General features: G+C 38.0%; 1 protein-coding gene and 1 long non-coding RNA gene across 4 annotated transcripts in view; one reads left to right on the top strand and one right to left on the bottom strand.

Annotated features, from left to right (window-relative positions):
• Window positions 1-920: 920 nt before the first annotated feature.
• On the bottom strand, window positions 921-17131 carry LOC117979384 (uncharacterized). Of its 2 annotated transcripts, XR_004670158.3 has the most exons (4): window positions 16778-17131; window positions 11044-11283; window positions 10016-10125; window positions 923-7753 (listed from the first exon to the last, which is right to left on the bottom strand). It is a non-coding gene; the product is annotated as an uncharacterized LOC117979384 (long non-coding RNA). The 2 variants fall into 2 exon arrangements; XR_004670156.3 differs by having other exon boundaries at window positions 921-10125.
• A 1345-nt stretch (window positions 17132-18476) lies between these two features.
• CNTNAP5 (contactin associated protein family member 5) overlaps window positions 18477-19098 on the top strand; it is an 876843-nt gene continuing 876221 nt past the window's right edge. Inside the window, exon 1 of one of the 2 annotated variants that reach the window (XM_055108578.2) lies at window positions 18477-18935. In XM_055108578.2, coding sequence (XP_054964553.1) covers window positions 18854-18935 — 82 coding nt within the window. In that variant the 5' untranslated portion in view covers window positions 18477-18853. The remainder of the gene's footprint in view (window positions 18936-19098) is intronic. The other variant, XM_008953637.5, reaches the window with a different exon arrangement.

Below are 19098 nucleotides of genomic sequence, written 5' to 3'. Positions count from 1 at the left end.
TCTCCGGGTGATGTTTTGTAGTTTCTTCTTTAGATTGAAAGAGGCTTGTCTTAGAAAAGATGCGTATAATCCAAAAAGACAAATCATTTATGCCCCCAATACTCAAATTATAACATGGGGCAGACAGAGAATAACTACAATAAGCACCCGTATCTCATTCAGAAAGGAGAGAGATGAAGCAGGGAGCTGCACAGGTCCACAGACACCTGCATGTTCGCTGAGTGGATTGGGAGGGCCTCCTGTCCTGGGTCAGAGAAGATTTTTCTGACTAAACTTAATTATGACTCTGCAGCATATTTTTCTCCAAGGCGCCTGGGTTCCACCCTACGTAGGATGCTTGCTTTTCTGTTTTCCTCTTTGGACATATTTGAAGTCAGTACTGAGAACTATATACTCCTTGGGTGCTATACAGCTCTTAGAGAAAGTTGAAAGCTTAAGACATGTTTTTAGCCTCAAAGAGTTTATCATTTAACTCAAGTTCCAAATTTCTTTATAATTCTTCCAAAAAATGCGCAGCTTTTTTGTCTATTTAATGCCAATCAATTTAATGTCAATGCCTTCTTGAGACATTCTATGCTTTTTGACTATTCTCACAGTTCTTGAAAAGCTAGTATTATCTGATCTGTTATATTTGTTTCTTATTCCCCATTCTTTCCTATTCCCTTTTCATTGCAAGGGGCTCTCTTGAGACTGAAGATAGTTTATGGAAAAGCTATAGTCTTAATTATCTTTGCCTTCTGCAGCATCTTCTTTAGCAACAGGTGTGAATGCCATACCTATCCGATCTCTATCAAGAAGCTAAGTTAAGTTAGTCCCTGTATCTCAAAGCTCTCTCAATTTTATTTACTAGACTTTAGAATTTCAGGGATATCTGTTCTTCTGATATTATAAGGCTGGATCTTTCAAATAACTCTACTCTTTTTCATTTCTGAGTGACAGCTGACTAATTCCTTCCCAAGCTTATGAATTGTAGTACCCTTTCAAATGCACCCTGTAAATATTAGCTCCCCTCTGGTATTTATTAGCTCATGTATGGATCATTTAAAATGTCTCAACTTCTCTCCTAGCAAGAAATCTCTCCCGTGGTAATGCAGCTTTCATTTTCCTGCCAGGTTAAAATCTTGAAAGCACAGGTCTGACCCCATGTATTTAATTTTTTATTTTACTTAAAAATATCTTCATATAGAATAAGAAGAACATTCATATACTGAGTATCCATTCTCTGCCAGACATGGTTTCATGTGTTAACTCATGTAATCTACCCAGCAGTGTAATCAGTAATCACCCCTTTAACTCACAAGGATATTAGACACACAAGGAGGCAACTCTTTCCAAGTTAGACAGCAATAACTAGCAGAGTTAGTCTTTTTTTTTCTTTTTTTCAGACGTAGTCTCACTCTGTCACCCAGGCTGGAGTGCAGTGGCGTGATCTCAGCTCACTGCAACCTCTGCCCTCTGAGTTCAAGCGATTCTCCCGCCTCAGTCTCCGGAGTAGCTGGGATTACAGGCGCCTGCCACCGCACACGGCTAACTTTTTTGTATTTTTAGTAGAGACGGGGTTTCACCATCTTGGACAGGCTGTCTTGAACTCCTGACCTCGTGATCCACCCACCTCAGCCTCCCAAAGTGCTGGGATTACAGGCATGAGCCACCGTGCCCAGCCCAGAGCTAGCCTTTTGTATATGGGCTGCCTTGATGCCAAACCATTACATCTCATTCCTTTCTATTCTTACCTGTGAAGGAGTTAAAACAATGGATGCAGTCTGTAAACTGAAAGCAATTGAACAAGCTTCAGTCCCATGAATGGTTCAGATTTTACACTCTCCAGATAAGGTTTGTCTGAAATAAAATGGCTGAGCCCCAGGAAACTTGATGTCCTTAAGAAGTCACTGCAACTAAACGCATCTTCTAGATATATTTAGAATGCCAAATTGCAGGCCTCTGGGGGGAAGGGAGTCATGGTTAGTGTTTTGTTCTGTTTTTTCTTTCTTAATAGAAATTTGCAAAGGATAAGTGTGAGTGAATTTAGGGAAACCTCCAAGTGCAAAAATGACAAGAACACCACGCCTCAAACTACAATTTGGTGACCACATTATCAAAAGACTAATTGAAGGAAGTAATAAAAATAACACTGTTTGTTTGGGGGGTTGGGGCATGAAAAGCAAGACAGATGGAGGCTCTTTTGTTTTGTTTTTAATGCAGTAATTTTGTCTCACTCCTTTTTTTATTTTTTAATTCACACTGTGATACGTTTAGATTTTTTTTAAACAGGCAATGCTGTTGTTTGGCACACTCAGTTCACACTCTTTCTTTTCCAGTTCTTTCACACATTAAGAAAAAAAAGATTGCTTAAAACTGAAATAATATATCTTAGATCTTAATGTATCCCACTTGTCCTGAGAATTTTAATCTCTCACTGGCTATCCTTCTTTTAAAAATAACCCAAATGCAAATTAAAAATAATCAACCAATCTGTGCTCACAATGTCTTAAATACATTATGCACATGTGACATTTATAAAAGGAACAAATAAGATGATATGAACAGTATTTTTCTTAGTAAGTATACCACGTTGGCCATTCAGCCTTTTGGTAACTGGTGACAATTGACCCTTTCTGATTTGTTTTGAAAAATATTTTCCTGTTTATAAAATAATATATAATAATCATAGATAATATGGAAAATTCAAACTAGAAAAATCCCATCACTTAAGGACAAATGCTTACATATTTAATGTGTATATATTTTGCACAACTGTGCACATATACTGCATAGATCAGTTATGCTTTATTTTGATTTTCTTAATATAGAGAAGGATTTGTAACATCTTTGTAAATATTGTTAATGACTGTCATATTCTACTCTATCATGTCTTAATTTACTTAATCAAACTGCTATTTTTGAGCATTTGTCTGTCTTTAAAATTATTTTCATGTAAATACAACTTTGGCATGGATATGTTTCTAGTGTATTTTCATTAGAATTGATCCTTGAAATTGGTATTGCTAGGTCGAAGTTAAGTGACATTTTCAGGACTCCAAATACACATTGTGGGATTGCTTTTTAAAATGATCATACCATTTGAAATTTTCAACGGTGAATGACTGGCAGTAATCTCACTACAGCAAATGCTGAAATTGAGAGCAAATAAACCTGTTGTGTATTTAGCGCTTCATTAACTGCTAGTATTTTTTAAAGGACTTACAGTACATTATTTCATTCAGGAAGCCCTGCAAAAAAAGGTGACGAAGCTATTTTTAGACTCTTCTTACAGATGGGGCATTTGAGGCCAATAGCAGGCAGATAAATTACCTAAGGACACTCAGTGGAGTTGCCAAGACTTCAGATCACATTTCTGAAACTTTCAGGCTGGTTATTTTCCCTCAGCCCCATTTGGCCCTGTCTGTATGAGGAATCCCTCTATCCACTATGCAAACAGATTCATCCTCCTCTATAGCACTAAGACAGGCCCATGACCTCCAGTTAGCTACCATGTTTTTCTGTCAAAGGCATTCATTGTGATGAAATCTACTAAATCCTTTTAGCATTATGTACAGGGCTATGCTAATATCAAATACCACTAACAGCTGAAGTTGTCCTTTAAATTATTGAGCTAACTCCCTCATGTTATAGACGAAGGAAATTGAGGAAGCGATATGCAACATACTAGATCAGCAAGTAAAGCACTTCATGTTCACCACCGTTAGTAAATCTAGAGTGCACATGAAGGAGGCAAAGCCAAACCCACGTGTGTCTGGCACACAACAAAAAGCCAACCGTATTGGGTTTCTCATTTTTCTTCTCTTATATTCTGTCTTCCTTGGCCACGCATTGTTGCTGTGAGATTCTTCACCAGAAGCATGCGATGAAATCCCACTTCTACCTCTCAGTCCTCACAAGAGGTTATCTAATTTGTAAACTGATTTCATATCATTAACTGGTGGTAATTAGAATGTCAACATTGTAATTCATTTAGTCATCATCAGTGACTTTCTTTTGCTCTATGACCTTCATTGCTACATTTTGAAGTCATCTTTTTAAAGATGGATGTAATGGCACTAAATAAAAAAAAATTTTAAAGAAAAATCCCACAATGCTTCTATACTAGCGTATTTATTTAGGCATTTGTTTATTCTATTTTATTATCTTACATGTACATAGAGAACAGGTACATTTTTATTACATTTTGAATTCAGATTGTATGCTGTTTCCCTTAGCATGTCATACAATTTTTAAGTTTACATTTTATTTACAATTAGGAATGACAGCAGTTGTGTAAGATTTCATTGCACATACATACAAAATTTATTGGCCAAACTGTGATATTGAATAGAGGCTATTTATATTTTTTTTACCTTCCTCTTTCTTTCTTTCTTTCCATTCTTTCCTTCCTTCCTTCTTTCTTTCTCTCTTTCTTTTTGCTTTCTTTCTTCTTTTTCTTTCTCTCTCTTTCTTTTACTTTCTCTTTTCTTTCTTCTTTCTCTTTCTTTCTTCTCTCTTTCTTTCTTCTTTCTTTTTCTTTCTGTTTACTCTTTCTCTTTTCTTTCTTCTTTATCTCTCTCTTTCTCTCTCTCTCTCTCTCTCACCTTCCTTCCTTCCTTTCTTCCTCGACATGGAGTCTTGCTCTGTTGCCCAGGGTGGAGTGCAGTGGCTCACTGCAATCTCAGCTCACTGCAACCTCCACCTCCTTGGTTCAAGTGATCCTCGTGTCTCAGCTTCCCACATACCTGGATTACAGGTGCCTACCACCACACCCAGCTAATTTTTGTATTTTTAGTAGAGACGGGGTTTCACCATGTTAGCCAGGCTGGTCTCGAACTTCAAGCCTCAAGTGATTTGCCTACCTCAGATTCCCAAAGTTCTGGGATTACAAGCATAAGCCACCACATCCAGCCAATGTTTTTTTACTTTTAAAAACAAAATTGCAATGAATATGGCAATCATTAAAAAGTCAGGAAACAACAGGTGCTGGAGAGGATGTGGAGAAATAGCAACACTTTTACACTGTTGGTGGGACTGTAAACTAGTTCAACCATTGTGGAAGTCAGTGTGGCGATTCCTCAGGGATCTAGAACTAGAAATACCATTTGACCCAGCCATCCCATTACTGGGTATATACCCAAATGACTATAAATCATGCTGCTATAAAGACACATGCACACGTACGTTTATTGCGGCATTATTCACAATAGCAAAGACTTGGAACCAACCCAAATGTCCAACAATGATAGACTGGATGAAGAAAATGTGGCACATATACACCATGGAATACTATGCGGCCATAAAAAATGATGAGTTCATGTCCTTTGTAGGGACATGGATGAAATTGGAAATCATCATTCTCAGTAAACTATCGCAAGAACAAAAAACCAAACACCGCATATTCTCACTCATAGGTGGGAGTTGAACAATGAGATCACATGGACACAGGAAGGGGAATATCACACTCTGGGGACTGTGGTGGGGTGGGGGGAGAGGGGAGGGATAGCATTGGGAGATATACCTAATGCTAGATGACGAGTTAGTGGGTGCAGCGCACCAGCATGGCACATGTATACATATGTAACTAACCTGCACAATGTGCACATGTACCCTAAAACTTAAAGTATAATAAAAAATAAATAAATAAATAAATAAAAATAAAAAAAAAGAATATCCTAGTGCACTTTTAAGATTCTATTGTTAACAAAACTTCCTTATGATAAACTCTATATTTAGAAAAATATCCCTATAATCACTTCACAAAAGTGACATAGGGTAACAAAGTATTAAAATTTTGGCAAATCTTGACATGCACGTAGTAATTTCCTCCCCAGAAGACACTGATATTTCTACAGATTTTTAAACTAATTAATTGAACTTTCAAATAATAATTGTATGTATTTGTTGAGTACAAAGTGAGATTTTGCTGCAAAAGATCATATCATACTCCATAAGCATATCCAACTATTATGATACAGATATCTGAAGTTCTAGATTATAATTCATTCATTTTTTGTAGGTTTTAAAGTTGTGAGCTTTCTAGCAAAAGAAAGACAACTTATTCTTGTACCAATGAAACAAGCCCCTGTGCTGAGGTATGGTTTGGGGGAGATAGGACAGGATGTGGTTCATCTCCTTAGAACATTTTCAAGGGAGGAAGATGAGCCAACTTCGGCCTCATTTTTTTCAGGTCTGAATCGCAAAGTGAGAAAAGGTCAGACCAATCTGGAGCTTTAAGTTAGGTCAGAGCTACAGAGCCATCCCTGGTTCTCTGTTTCCCCACTCAGTGACTCTTCTGAGTCACTTCCCTAGTCTGGGAGTGACTTAGAAGAGAAAGCCACCCCAATCCACAGATTGCCCTAACCTCTCACATTTGGGACTGGAGGATACCTGATAAAGATGTAAATAAATGCTTTTATAAAACAACAGACATTCTCTTTTTAAAGATGCTAGAATCCAGAGAAAACCTCGAATCTTGCCAATTTGTTTACAACAACATGTATAGTCCATTATACTCCGTAGTAGGTTTTGAAGGAGACTTTCCTGTGTATATGGTGACACTCAATATAATCCTTTAACACGTCAATGCTCAGCCTATTTAGGACTCTTTAAGTGCATTAACTATTGTGAGGCTTTAGTAACAGCAGTGTTTAATCAGTTCTTTTGTTAAAGCATTTGTCCTAAGCCATTTCATGTCAAAAGAATGTTTTATCTAGTTGTAAGCTAAGTGGAAAGGTCTATACATTGATCTTTGGAGTTTAACATCTTTCCAAAGAAGTGACTTGATTTTTTCCAAATTCAGTCATATTTTCCCAGTATTGCTACTTGGGTTGCTTCAGAAATTTAAGAAATTGGTCATGGTTGGAACTGCTTTGCTTGTAAGTCACTCCTTGAACTAGCCAAATATTGGGTCTTGCTCTCTTCTAGGCTACACTTATGCTTAAGTGTATTTGAAAGGGAGTAAACCAAAAATATGATGGCAAATAGTTAGAAGTTATGATACTTAAAAAATCATCATTTTTTTTATTTCTATGCTTTAATAGTAGTGTCTATATTCTTGTTTAAGCCTAAATATGAAAATGACCCCACTTCAGATTAACATTTTGTCTTCTGCACTCAATCCTTCCTTCTGACCCATGTAAAATATAGACAACATGGACACATTCACTAATTATTCTTCTCATTGAGTCCATAGGCTTCCCATACACACAACATCATTCTAGTTCATTGGAAGGTTTCAACTTTCCCCAGCACATGGCACACAGATTCACAAATTTGGGCCTTTGCCTTCCCTGGAACTTCCTCCTTTGCTTCCATGCCAGATGAACTGTTATTCGTCAGCTCTGGATTCACCAAATCTTGTTGTTCTAGCTTAGTCATCTTGGTGCCTGCTTCACCATCCACATTTGGGAACATCATAAGGACAGGAAGCATGTATTGTTCATTTTCTAGCCAGAGAAACTGTATAAGTTGTTCTTGTTTGACTCTTCCTATCCACAGGCTAACCTCCACAGCAAAAGGTTTAGAACTACAACAATACAGAATCCTCAGGATTCTGTAATTCAGTATCAGCATCACAGACATCAATGGAAATTGCTCAAGGAGAAAGTAAGTGCAATGCCTTTGTCCATGTCCTCATGATCTACTGCTATACAGAAATAACTCAAGTGAACAGAAGAGGATGTGCCTGCATGCCATAATTGCAAGTCTTGCTAATAGTAGTCAACTAACCTCAATTCTTAAATCAGTCCAGGTGGAGAAATGTGATCTTCTGTGAATGAAACAGAAGTTACCAAAGTCTTTGATTTCCTTTTTGTTATGACACATTATTAAATGATGTTATCATCTTCCCACATTTGCCTCTAACCCATTTGATCTGGGAATGCTTTATTTTCTGTTTAATGGCAGAACAAATGTCAGTACAGAGTTATGCAAATGGTTCAAAAATGGGGAGCTGAAATCATTAAATTCCCCCATATAAAAAGTTTGATTAAAATTAAATTGGATACATGTTTTATTTATATATACTCTTTTCCCAAAATCTAATTGAATCCTATTCAATCCCATAAATCTGAAACTGCACACTGGTAATCCCTAGACTCATGCTGAATTTAGTTCTCATTTTTACCCAGTGAAAATCTGCTAGACAACCAGAGTATGGATTTTCAAATCAATTAATCAGATGTTCTGACAAACAAGAAAAAGATGAAAATAACATTTTATATGTAATCCCAAGAGTATAGCAAAAAGATTTCTAAGAAACCAACTGAAGTTTCTCCATCCTCATTACTGCTATAAACAAATGCTTCCTGGGGATATACACAGGAGATGATTCTTTCCTAAACTAGAAATAATATCATACCAAAGAAAGAATGCTATTCATAGGAAGTGGGGATAGAGTCAGCAAGTTATAAATATAGAATTTCCTTGATAAATATTTGTCTGGTAAATTTAGCACTAAACTTTGAAATTCAGCACCTACAATTCTGATCTTCCTCCATCTCTAATCATTTAACAAAAATCAGAGCTACAACATTTTGCTTTTTTTCTAAAGTCTTCTTTAAATAAATAAGGGCTCCATCTTTTTCCCCTGATAAATTTTTATGGCTTTATTGTGCCTATTCTTTTTGGTTGTATGGACAAAAAATTGTCTTTACTGTGAGGCATTGCAGTTTAGTTTCTGAAACTTGCTATTAATTTTTTCAGAAAATACATCATCATTGTCCACTAGAAACAAGTTGCCAGACACATGTGAAACATGTAGAAAATGTGCACTGGTCACATTCTAAATATCTTGTTTCCCCAAGGGAGTGTGATTTTTCTGTTCGTTTGTTTGTTTTTATTTTTTTTAGAGACAAATTCTCCCTCTGTCTTGAGGCTGAAGGGCAGTGGCGTGATCATAGCTAACTTCAACCTAGGGATCCTGTGCTCAAGTGATCCTCCCACCTCAGCCTCCAGAGTAGCTGGGACTACAGGTGTGTGCCACGTCACCTGGCTCATTATTTTTATTATTATTATTTTGTATAGACAAGGTCTTGCTATATTGCCCAGGCTGGTCTCAAACTCCTGGCTTCAAGTGATGCCCCCACCTCTGCTTCTCAAGGTGTTGTGATTACAGGCATGAGCTACCGTGCCCTGCCCATAATTATCATCAATAGAGACAACGACTATATGATCTTGCCACACTTACAAAGCTTTGCTATGAGAGAGGCAACAAAATATTCCCGACGAAGACTTGCTGGGTGTTAAGGTGTCATATTTAGTGCCACCTAATTATCAGTAACAGTAACTATTTAATGAGTGCTGCAGGCACTAGGCATTGCATTTCATTTACCTCACCTCTGATTTTCACAACACTTTGTGATTTCCTGCCATCCCATTTTACAGATACAAATAATTTATATAATTTGCCTTCTATATCATATATGTCAAGTGAGGTGAAAAGCATGTGCCCAATACTCTGAATACGAAATCTCAAATCCATAAGCTTCTTTGCGTAAAGTGTTAGAAACACCTAAAGAAAAAACATATGTTGAATGGAGAAGCAACACATTATCTCACTGTAATTACTAACGCATCTATAAGAATTTGTTTATCTGATTAGAAATGACCTGACTGACTTTTGGAGCCAAACAACTATAAAATATAAAACCACTAGCCACTCCCCTCCTTAAAACAAACAAATTCTCCAATACCGGTTTCTTCTTCAACAATATACACAATATCAAACCCTTCACACTTACATAGTCTGGCTCTTAGCTAAATCACCTATCCACTTGGTGGTCACAGTAATTCTGGTTGTCTTCCTTCTAGTCATTCTGTTTCCATCCTGAAGTCAACTAACCACACAAGCACACCATCCTCCTCCCGTCTCTCAGCCCACCACATAAGTCATTTTTTCTAGGAATCTTTCCTGACCCCAAGATGAGGTGGAGTCCTCTTTGAGGTATGATCACATTCCTACTGCACTGGAGTTGTTCTCCTTGTCATGTAATGTAATTGTAATTAGTTGTGTTACAGGGACAAAACTTACTAAATCATGAGTTTTCATGAGCCTTCATAGTTGTTCTCCTTCTGTTTGTCCACTTTCTGTGCTTTCGTTGTGTTGATCCAGGTATTGGGCGAGTTGGAGACCTGGATAAACTGTAGAGATTTTTGGTCAGAGAGAGAGAGACAGAGAGACAGATTGATAAATATTAAGAAAATAGGAAAAAATGTTTAAAAAATGCTAAAAGTGGCCAGGCGCGGTGGCTCACGCCTGTAATCCCAACACTTTGGGAGACCAAGGCAGGCGGATCACGAGGTCAGGAGATCGAGACCATCCTGGCTAACACAATGAAACCCCGTCTGTACTAAAAATACAAAAAATTAGCCAGGCATGGTGGTGGGCACCCGTAGTCCCAGCTACTCAGGAGGCTGAGGCAGGAGAACGGCATGAACCCAGGAGGTGGAGGTTACAGTGAGCCGAGATCGCGCCACTGCACTCCAGCCTGGGCAACAGAGCGAGACTCCATCTCGGAAAAAAAAAAAAGCTAAAAGTAAAATGACAACGGGAGTTCTTTATACTATTTTTGCAACTTTTCTGTAAGTTTGAAAATATGTCACAATACTAAAATATAAGTATTCACAAAAACATGCAGTGATACTGAGCTGTCGGAATTTTTTGGAAGGTAATAAAGACCGATCGATAATCACTAATCCTAAGATATCAGAGAAATGATAAGCACTGCATGGTATTTATTCTATATTTTTAAGGGAAGTGAGATGGGTAATAATTTGAAGTCTCAAATGCAACTTGGTGAGCAGAAATGGTTTCAACCCCCTTTAATAGGCATCACTAAATCTACATATACAGCCTGTATTTTCTAAGATTTCAGAGATAGTGTTGTTAGTCTTATCCCACAGTATCTGGCACATCAAAAGGTCTTGATAAAAATAAAAAATAGTAATAATCCTGAATGGATGAATGAACCATCATGCCCCCTAATGTATAGTCCTTCTATACGTTGTATCCTATTCTAGTAGGATACACTTACTAGACTCTATCAGAGGTCAACAAACCTTTTCTGGGGAGTCAGATAGTAACTAATTTAGGCTTTGTGGGTCAGATCTTTTTTTTTTTTTTTTGCGGAGACAGTCTCATTCTATCACCTAGGCTGGAGTGCAGCGGTGCCATCTCGATCTAGGCTGACTGCAACCTCCACCTCCCGCAACCTCTGCCTCCCAGGTTCAAGCGATTCTCTGCAGATCACATAGATTCTGTGGTAACTTCTGAACTTCACAATTGTGGTGCAAAAGCAGCTGTAGATTAGATAACACAAACAAATTAGCATGGTAATGTTAAAAAAACACACAATTTATGGTGGATTTGAATTTGAATTTGAATTTTATGTAATTTGCATGTGTCACAGATGTTATTCTTTTCTTGATTCTCTTCAACTATTAAAAAATGTAGTGATCATTCAAGCTTACGAACTTACAAAAGTAAGCAGCCGACCAGTTTGGGCTTGTAGGACAGGGTTTGCTGACTTCTTGAGTATGTCATGTTTTTCTTTTTTTCTTGTATACCAATCCTCTTTCTTAAATTGAATGAAGCTTGAGCACAGGTACGTGTACTCCTAACATTTAGTTATACATTGCCAGATTTACAAAAAATCTTGTGCAAATTGAATCAATATATGCTCCACTTAAATGATATCATATAACTGACTCTTGAAAACCTCCCTATTTTAGCCATTTTTAATTAAAGATGTATTAGGTCCTTTTATATATTACTTACCTTTAAAATAAATTTTCCTTCATGCAAAAGGAAAAATAAAAGTATATTGACAGCACAGCAAGTTTCTCTGCTGTTTGAATGCCTTTTGTTTTCAGTGCTACATCATGATCTACTAATAATATGCACAGCCTAAGTCCAATTAAACTAGTATGTTTGCAGTGCCTCCAACAGGGCTAAAATCGAGAAGTTTTCCATTGAAAGAGGCAGGTGGCATATTTTAAAAATAACAGTAAAAATAAAATAACAATTTGTATTCAATATTTTGGGTTATAAATAATTATTATTCTAGGTCTTGTGTGATTTCTTAGTAGATGTAACATCAAAGATATAAACAACAATTTTAAAAACATCATCAGCAGATTTGTTTTTCTGTTTTTGATTTGTTTTTGTGCTTTGGTGCCTTCTCCTGCATCCTTTCCCCACTTTCCCACAAATAAACAAGAATTCAGCAGCCTACAAAGTTTCTCACACGGCTGCTTCAAATCTGCTCTACATTTTTTTCTTCCTACTAGTCAGCACACCCCCTGCTGGCTCTAGGCTAACATTCTTTCCACCTTATTAAAAATGCCAATAAAAAGCAAATTGTAAATGTTTTTACTGTGCTTTGTGTGCTGATTTAAATTCAAAAGGGATAAAATGACATAAATACTAGGGATTAGGTTATATAATAAAATAATCTTTTGAAATCAGCTCCTTCTTCTTCCAAATAATTTATTCCCTGAAAAATACATCCTTGGAAAATTTTGTAAAAGAGTTTTCCTAGCAGTGGCTATCACAGATCATATGTTTAGATGTCAGCTTGACTTAAAAATCAGATGTGCACCTAGGATAGAACAGATACCTGCTGTTCTTCATTAATTGCCTTTAAAAAACTGAGTAATAGCACATTGGCTGTGAAGTAAGCTATTCCCTGAGAGACAAACAAGGCCTTTGTAACACTAAAAGTAATTTTTATAGAAGTCAAATTGTCAATCATATGTGGACTCAAATGATCAGATTAATCACACACACACATACACACATACTCGACAAACACACAGAAGATTTAGTACATTTATTTCATTTGTGAACACTTGTGGCACCGAGCAATGACGTGATAACCCAAAAATCTGGTATCAGAAAACACAGGTTCAGATCCTTGCACTTCTAAATAATAGCTTTGTGTTTTGGACAATGTTACTTAAATTTCAGGAGTTTTAAAAATATCTTTATATGCCAAATGTAGCTAATGATACTGACTTCAGAATTTTGCCATGAATTCTAAATGAGAAAACAAAGTCAAAATGCCTACTGCAGGTTGATATTTAATGAACACTGTTTCATTTTCTTCTAGAGAAATTAACAAGTAGTAGCTTAAAGGGTATAAATATTTATGGTTTTTGAGTAGAAATAATTTAATGGTGTGATAAAGATTCAGGAAATGTACATCTTTTTTTTTTTTTTTTCTCATCTTGTAGTCTTGGCCAACTCTTTAGGTTCCTAAATTGGCTATTGTCATTACAAACCTCATCCCCTCACAAGATATTGTACATGCTATGGGGAAAACTGCAGGAGCAATGACCTTTTTATTCCCACTCTTCTCCTTTTCACTAAGAAGATCTCTTTTTCCTCTTGAGTTTTTTTGGTCAGAACTGAGTCACACAGCAAGCACCAGATAATCACTCTGAAAAGGGTATGCAATTGCTATGGTAGGCTTACTCCAATTGTGATTTCTTTACCAGCCTGTTTTGGAACCAAGGAAAAAGTTGGAATTGGCTGTTGACCAGGACCTCAATGTCTGACACTTGGATGGACTTGAAAGATACAGGATTAAATTGTTCCTCTCCTATAAGCACTTATTACTTGTGTTTGTACATGTCAACTTCCCAGCTAGAAATTGTGGAAAGTATAAAAAACTTCAGATAGGACCAGGTCATTGATGACATCTATTTGACCAAAAAAAAAAAAAAAATTATACAAGGCTAGGCACATTAGTGTTGCTCAATAAGTTAATGTTGAGTTAATTAAATTATTGTGATTATTTTGAGAAAAAATCTTGCAGGTTTCCACTGGAATGAGTAATTTTTAGATGTTTGCACTTATTTTTTAGATGTTTGCACTTACTTGAACTGGCAAATAAAATGCATTAGAAATCCTGTGATTATGGACTGAATAAATTGTCTTCTCCAGGCTAGGACACAGCATTTACAACTTGTGTCCATATAACAAAAGTATTTTTAAATGTATGATTCCTTTGAATATGCACAAATACCAAAGCCAGGGATTATCATAATTCACAATTCACAGGAATGGAAATGGAATCTCAAAGAGACCAAGTTATATACTCCAGGCCTCGTAATAGTAAGCTGCAAAGCCAAGGCTAATACTTAGAATTTCCTATTTTAAGCTCTGAATTATTTTTATTTAATTATCCCAAACAAGTTTCTCCTGAAATGTTATATATATCAAAATGACTTCTTGGTGATTATAGGCAGGAGTTCTTTTAGAGAGAGACAGAAATAAATGAAAAAGAAAAACTATTTTGACATATGTTTCTGGATGTGGCACGGCTAGATTTGTATCAATGCAATTATATAGATACTTTAGAGGGTAAATTCCTTCAGAGAAATGAATCTAAATATTGGAGAAATATGTGACTAGGAAAATAACTATCAGGATATTAACCCTAAACTGCAGTTTCAGTTTTTTTTTTTTTAATATAGTTGACATCTTGATTTTAAGGTAAATAAGGATAAATGTCCTTAAAGGAGCCTCTGCATTCTGGTGCAAGGAGTGGATTGGGGGATCGTTATAACCCCTGAAATAACCGACAAGGACTTTTTGTAGCTAACATTATCAGACATCAACTATTCCTTGAAAATCTACTATGTGTGCTGAAAACTCAAAGTTAAATATTCTTCAGGGAACTATTCTTGAGAAATTACTGAGTTCAGGAAACAGAGAATTGTTAGTGGAGTTTGGACTTGAACATTTGCCAGTGGGAATGAAAAGTCCAGGAAAAGAGGAAAGAGCAGTATATGCAAAGAGCACAGCATCTTACCAGCTGAAAAGCATGCACACCCGGCAAAGGCATCTAAGAGCAAAGGCCGTTGTACTGGCAGGAGGCAGATGACAGAAGATAACTATTTTTGATAGAATAGGGGAGGGGGGGAACCTTCATTTTCTCTGCCCCTATGGGTTGGAGCCATTAATTCTGTGTGACATTTATCATGTCAATATCTGTCTCCTCTTAGTATCCTATCAATAAAATGGAGATGACCAAACATGCCTTCTATATGCCTCACAGGAGAATTATAAAATCAATGAGATGAACCACTTGTTGAATATTCCAATGCTAAGATTCCATTTGATGAATGATTCTTTCCTTTCTGTCCATAAGGAAGAATAAGTGGAAGTGCTCAAGGGAAAATCAAAGAAACAATGAAATGCCATCCTACCCATTTCATTTCCTTTTTTAAGATTTCAAATATAAGTTTGTCTTGAGAAGATGGTCAGATTTATCATCTTGAAAATATAGACATTTTCCAGTTTCAAAATTATCCATTTTTTCCCCATTTTCTGTTAGTATTCAACCTGCTCCATCCATGCAGAACTTTTAAGCCTCTTCAAAGCAGAGTGCTCTGCAAAAATGAGTTATTTTTCTATATGGAGAAACATGGGGGAGAAAAGGGAGTTTACTCAGCTTCTACTTCACCATTTGGAAAGTGGATTTATCAGACTAAAAGCTTTACAAAATAGTTTCAATAGGTAAATATCAATCTGGCTGAAAACAGTTTTTATAGTGATTAATATTCTACTGCTAATAAATACTTGCTGGCAAAATGCCCCCAGAAGATGGCATTGTTTACACTATTGTCTGAGGGGAACAGCTGTTTACCCCTCACTACATTCAGAGCTGCAGTATTCTTACTAAAATGCTAACAAATATTAGACAAATGTCTGACATTTAAGGCTCAACTTGCTCTGAGAACAGGTGTGTTTGAGGGAGAGAAAAAAAAGCTACAACTGTAAATAGGAGTTTAAATTATGTGAAATTTATACACTGTGTCTGCATATAGACATATAAATGCAGAGTTTCAACATTTACTAATAACTTGAATACCATTCACAGTTTGAGGCCTTCATGGCAAAAAATTTCCTAATTGCCTGTTAATATCTATCTTAAGCACATTTTACTGGCACAGATAATTAATTTAAAGCCATTCTGCTGGAAGACAAAGCCAACATATTCTATAATTTTTGAAATGTTATATTAAACTAAGCATTTTTGGGGGGTGAGGTATAGAAGGTGGAATTATATAGTGGAACATTAAACTCAGTGACAAAAGATCTGTGTTGTCTATCATATTCCTATTCATAAAGAGGGGTCTTGAAGTGTTGTTAGGGATGTGGAACTAGGGGAAATCTCACACACTGCTAGCGGGGGAGGAGACTTATAAATTGGTACCATCATTTTAAGAATAACAGAAAATACCTGGTAAAGCTGAAAACAAGCATTTCCTATGGTCCGGAAATTCTACTCTTCAGTATATGAGCAAGAAAAACTAAGAGACAGGTACAAGATTGTACTTTTTTAAGGGAAAAATCAACAACCCTGGAAACAATCTGTAGATTCATACATAAAAGAATTAATGAATATATTTTGGCATATTTATGAAATGAAATACAATACAGTAGTTGTAATAAAATAACTAGGACTTTATGCAGCTGGATGCATACATTTCAAAATTATAATATTAAGTAAATTGCAAGGTGCAAAATGAAAGAACATGACACCGTTTATGTATTGGTTAAAGACAAAGCACTCTTACATATCGTTCAGGGAGATAAATACGTGTGGTAAAAGTTTAAAAACATTATGTATAGGGATGATATACACCAGATAAGTAAAGTGTTTACTTCTAGGTATGATGGCAGATGAATGGGATCAGAGAAGAATGCAAAAGGAGCTTAAGTTATATCTCTAATATTCTACTTTTAAAAATGTCTAAGTGTTTGCATACAATTACAACATACCAAGCTGTAATGGCTCAGTGTATTCCTGTAGATTTCTTAGTATGATTAATAGCCAGATAGATGTTTTTCACCATGGGATCCTCAAAGGCTAGGGGTTGGGTGGCAGCTCCTGAGGACCCTAGGTAGAAGGAAAAAAGAAGCCCATGCAGCTCGACTTTGAACCCCAGCCCTCTCCTCTCTTCAGACCCCTTCCAGCTGCCAACAGGGCAGCTCCTTAGGTCACCTCAGCCTGGATATGTTGACATTCACCATCTTCTGGGTGTGGTCCTCCACTGCACCCTACCATGCACCCCAAGTAAAGCTCCAGCTGGGAAAGTCTTTCAGTTTGCTCAGGAATCTAGTGACTTACATAATTATCTTTAGTTAGAAGCTTGGAGAGAAGAGGATCATTTATGTATAAGTGATAGGACCCTCAGAATTCTTTCTTCTCTAATAAAATAATGAGGTCACTAATCCAGTTGTCATTCAACTATCTCTTAATATTTCAATGATGTGAGTCTAGCTGTAACCAAAAAACACAAGGTTAACCTCAGGATCCATGCAGAAGCTGCTTGAAACCTAGTCCCATCTATAGTCGTGCAGCCAGGATTGTCAGGAGTCTGCAGTGTCAAATAAGGCAGTATAATTGCTTCTGTTGAAGGTAAGAGGAGGGTGGGGAGAGAGGAAGACATCAAATTCCTCTGAAGCAGGTAGAGTTCATCAACCCTAACTTCATTGTAAGCTTCAAATAGGATAAATCATTATGGTCCCTCATTTTGTTAAGGTTTGACAGCTTTCTGACAGCTTCCAATAAAAACAAAATAAGTTGATTTATGATAAAGCAGGAGAGTTTCCAGATATATACTAGAAGCCAAAAACAGAAACAAAATTTGTAAGCGGGGGTGTCTAGAAAGAAACCAAAATCATTCTTTCCCTTTTTCAAAATTCAAATCCCTCCAGCAGAGCCCTTATATTTTGGATTCTTATGAGCTAACCCGGGCTTCCACCCTGACTCTCATCACTACCACACCCATGTGTCTTTCCTCTCTCCGTCTCCCTGAGACGCCAGTGAACCACCTGGGCTTGGAATCCAGAGCCCCGGAACACCTTGCAGTACTTGCCCGAAGCAACGCGCCAACAGCGGGAGGGAGACGCAGACGCGAAGACCGGCGAGAGGACGTGCGGTGGGAGTAGCTGCGGGGTCTGCAAGCAGGGGAGCGCGCACAACGTTAAACCTTGAAACCAGAAATCCCGATCCTATCGAGACCCATCAGCTTTTCCCATTTGGGAACGAGCGCAGGGGAAATTAAATGCGTAATTCAAGCTCTGTTTTCCCTTCCCCTCCAAAGGTGAGGTGGGGGAACGCATCTCGTTAGCTCATTACAAAGCTTTCCGTGGGAAATTCCCTCTTCCTAATGCGTCTGTCTTCCAACTCCTATTAGCATCCTTCGGCAGCGGCCTTTGAAAATCTCCTTTAAATTTCAATACCTCTACTCGTTTCCCAAATGGGGGGAAGGGAAGAGAAAGCCGGGGGGTAGAGAGAATTTCCTTCCCCTTTCCCTCCCAGGTAGCCAAAGCGCACCGCAGCGGCTTGGCTGCCTGGAGGAAAAGCGCCCGAGCGGGGCAAAGACCCGCCCAGGCTGCTCTTATAGGCGAGCGCGGGGCGGGCCTGGCTGGGGGCGGTGCCGCGCGGCCCCGCTCGCCTATAAGGAGCTGTCCGCCACCCGGGTGCTGATTCCAGCTCTCGCGCCCGACGAGGTGGATTTGGCTGTCCACCGAGCTCCGGCGCCTGTCGTTCTAATTGGGTTTGGATTTGCACCGTTAAGGAGGGGGGAAGAGAAGGAAGAGGCGGGCGAGGAAGGCGAGTCCAGCTAGCGGCTGTTGCGGGGACCGTAGCCCCAGCTGCAGCTCCGAAGAATCCCCCGCCACGGTTTCGGTGGAGCGTCTGGGCACGGGATGGAGTGAAAGAGCGAGTGCCTCTCCAAGGGGGGGTGGGAGGGGGTCAGGCTGTGCAGAGGAGAGAGACAGCGAGAAGAAGCCGCGGCTGGCTACTGCGAATTTGGGATTCGATTGGGAGGGACCGCTCACTCGGGGGAAATGGATTCTTTACCACGGCTGACCAGCGTTTTGACTTTGCTGTTCTCTGGCTTGTGGCATTTAGGATTAACAGCGACAAATTGTGAGTACAAGGAGCTGGGGGCGGGAAGGTGAGGTGGAAAACGATCGCATTCAGAAAGATAATCAACTATCTAAGCGTACTCGATTGTGTCTGCTTTGGGCAAAGGAAACGGAAAAAAAATGCTGATCAGTGTGGTTCCATCACTCCAACCATCCCAAAAGTT

Source organism: Pan paniscus, chromosome 13 (assembly GCF_029289425.2).
Source record: "Pan paniscus chromosome 13, NHGRI_mPanPan1-v2.0_pri, whole genome shotgun sequence".
Taxonomy (NCBI): Eukaryota; Metazoa; Chordata; class Mammalia; order Primates; family Hominidae; genus Pan; species Pan paniscus.
The sequence above is the reverse complement of the archived record's forward strand: the minus strand, read 5'-3'. Positions and strand labels throughout refer to the sequence as shown.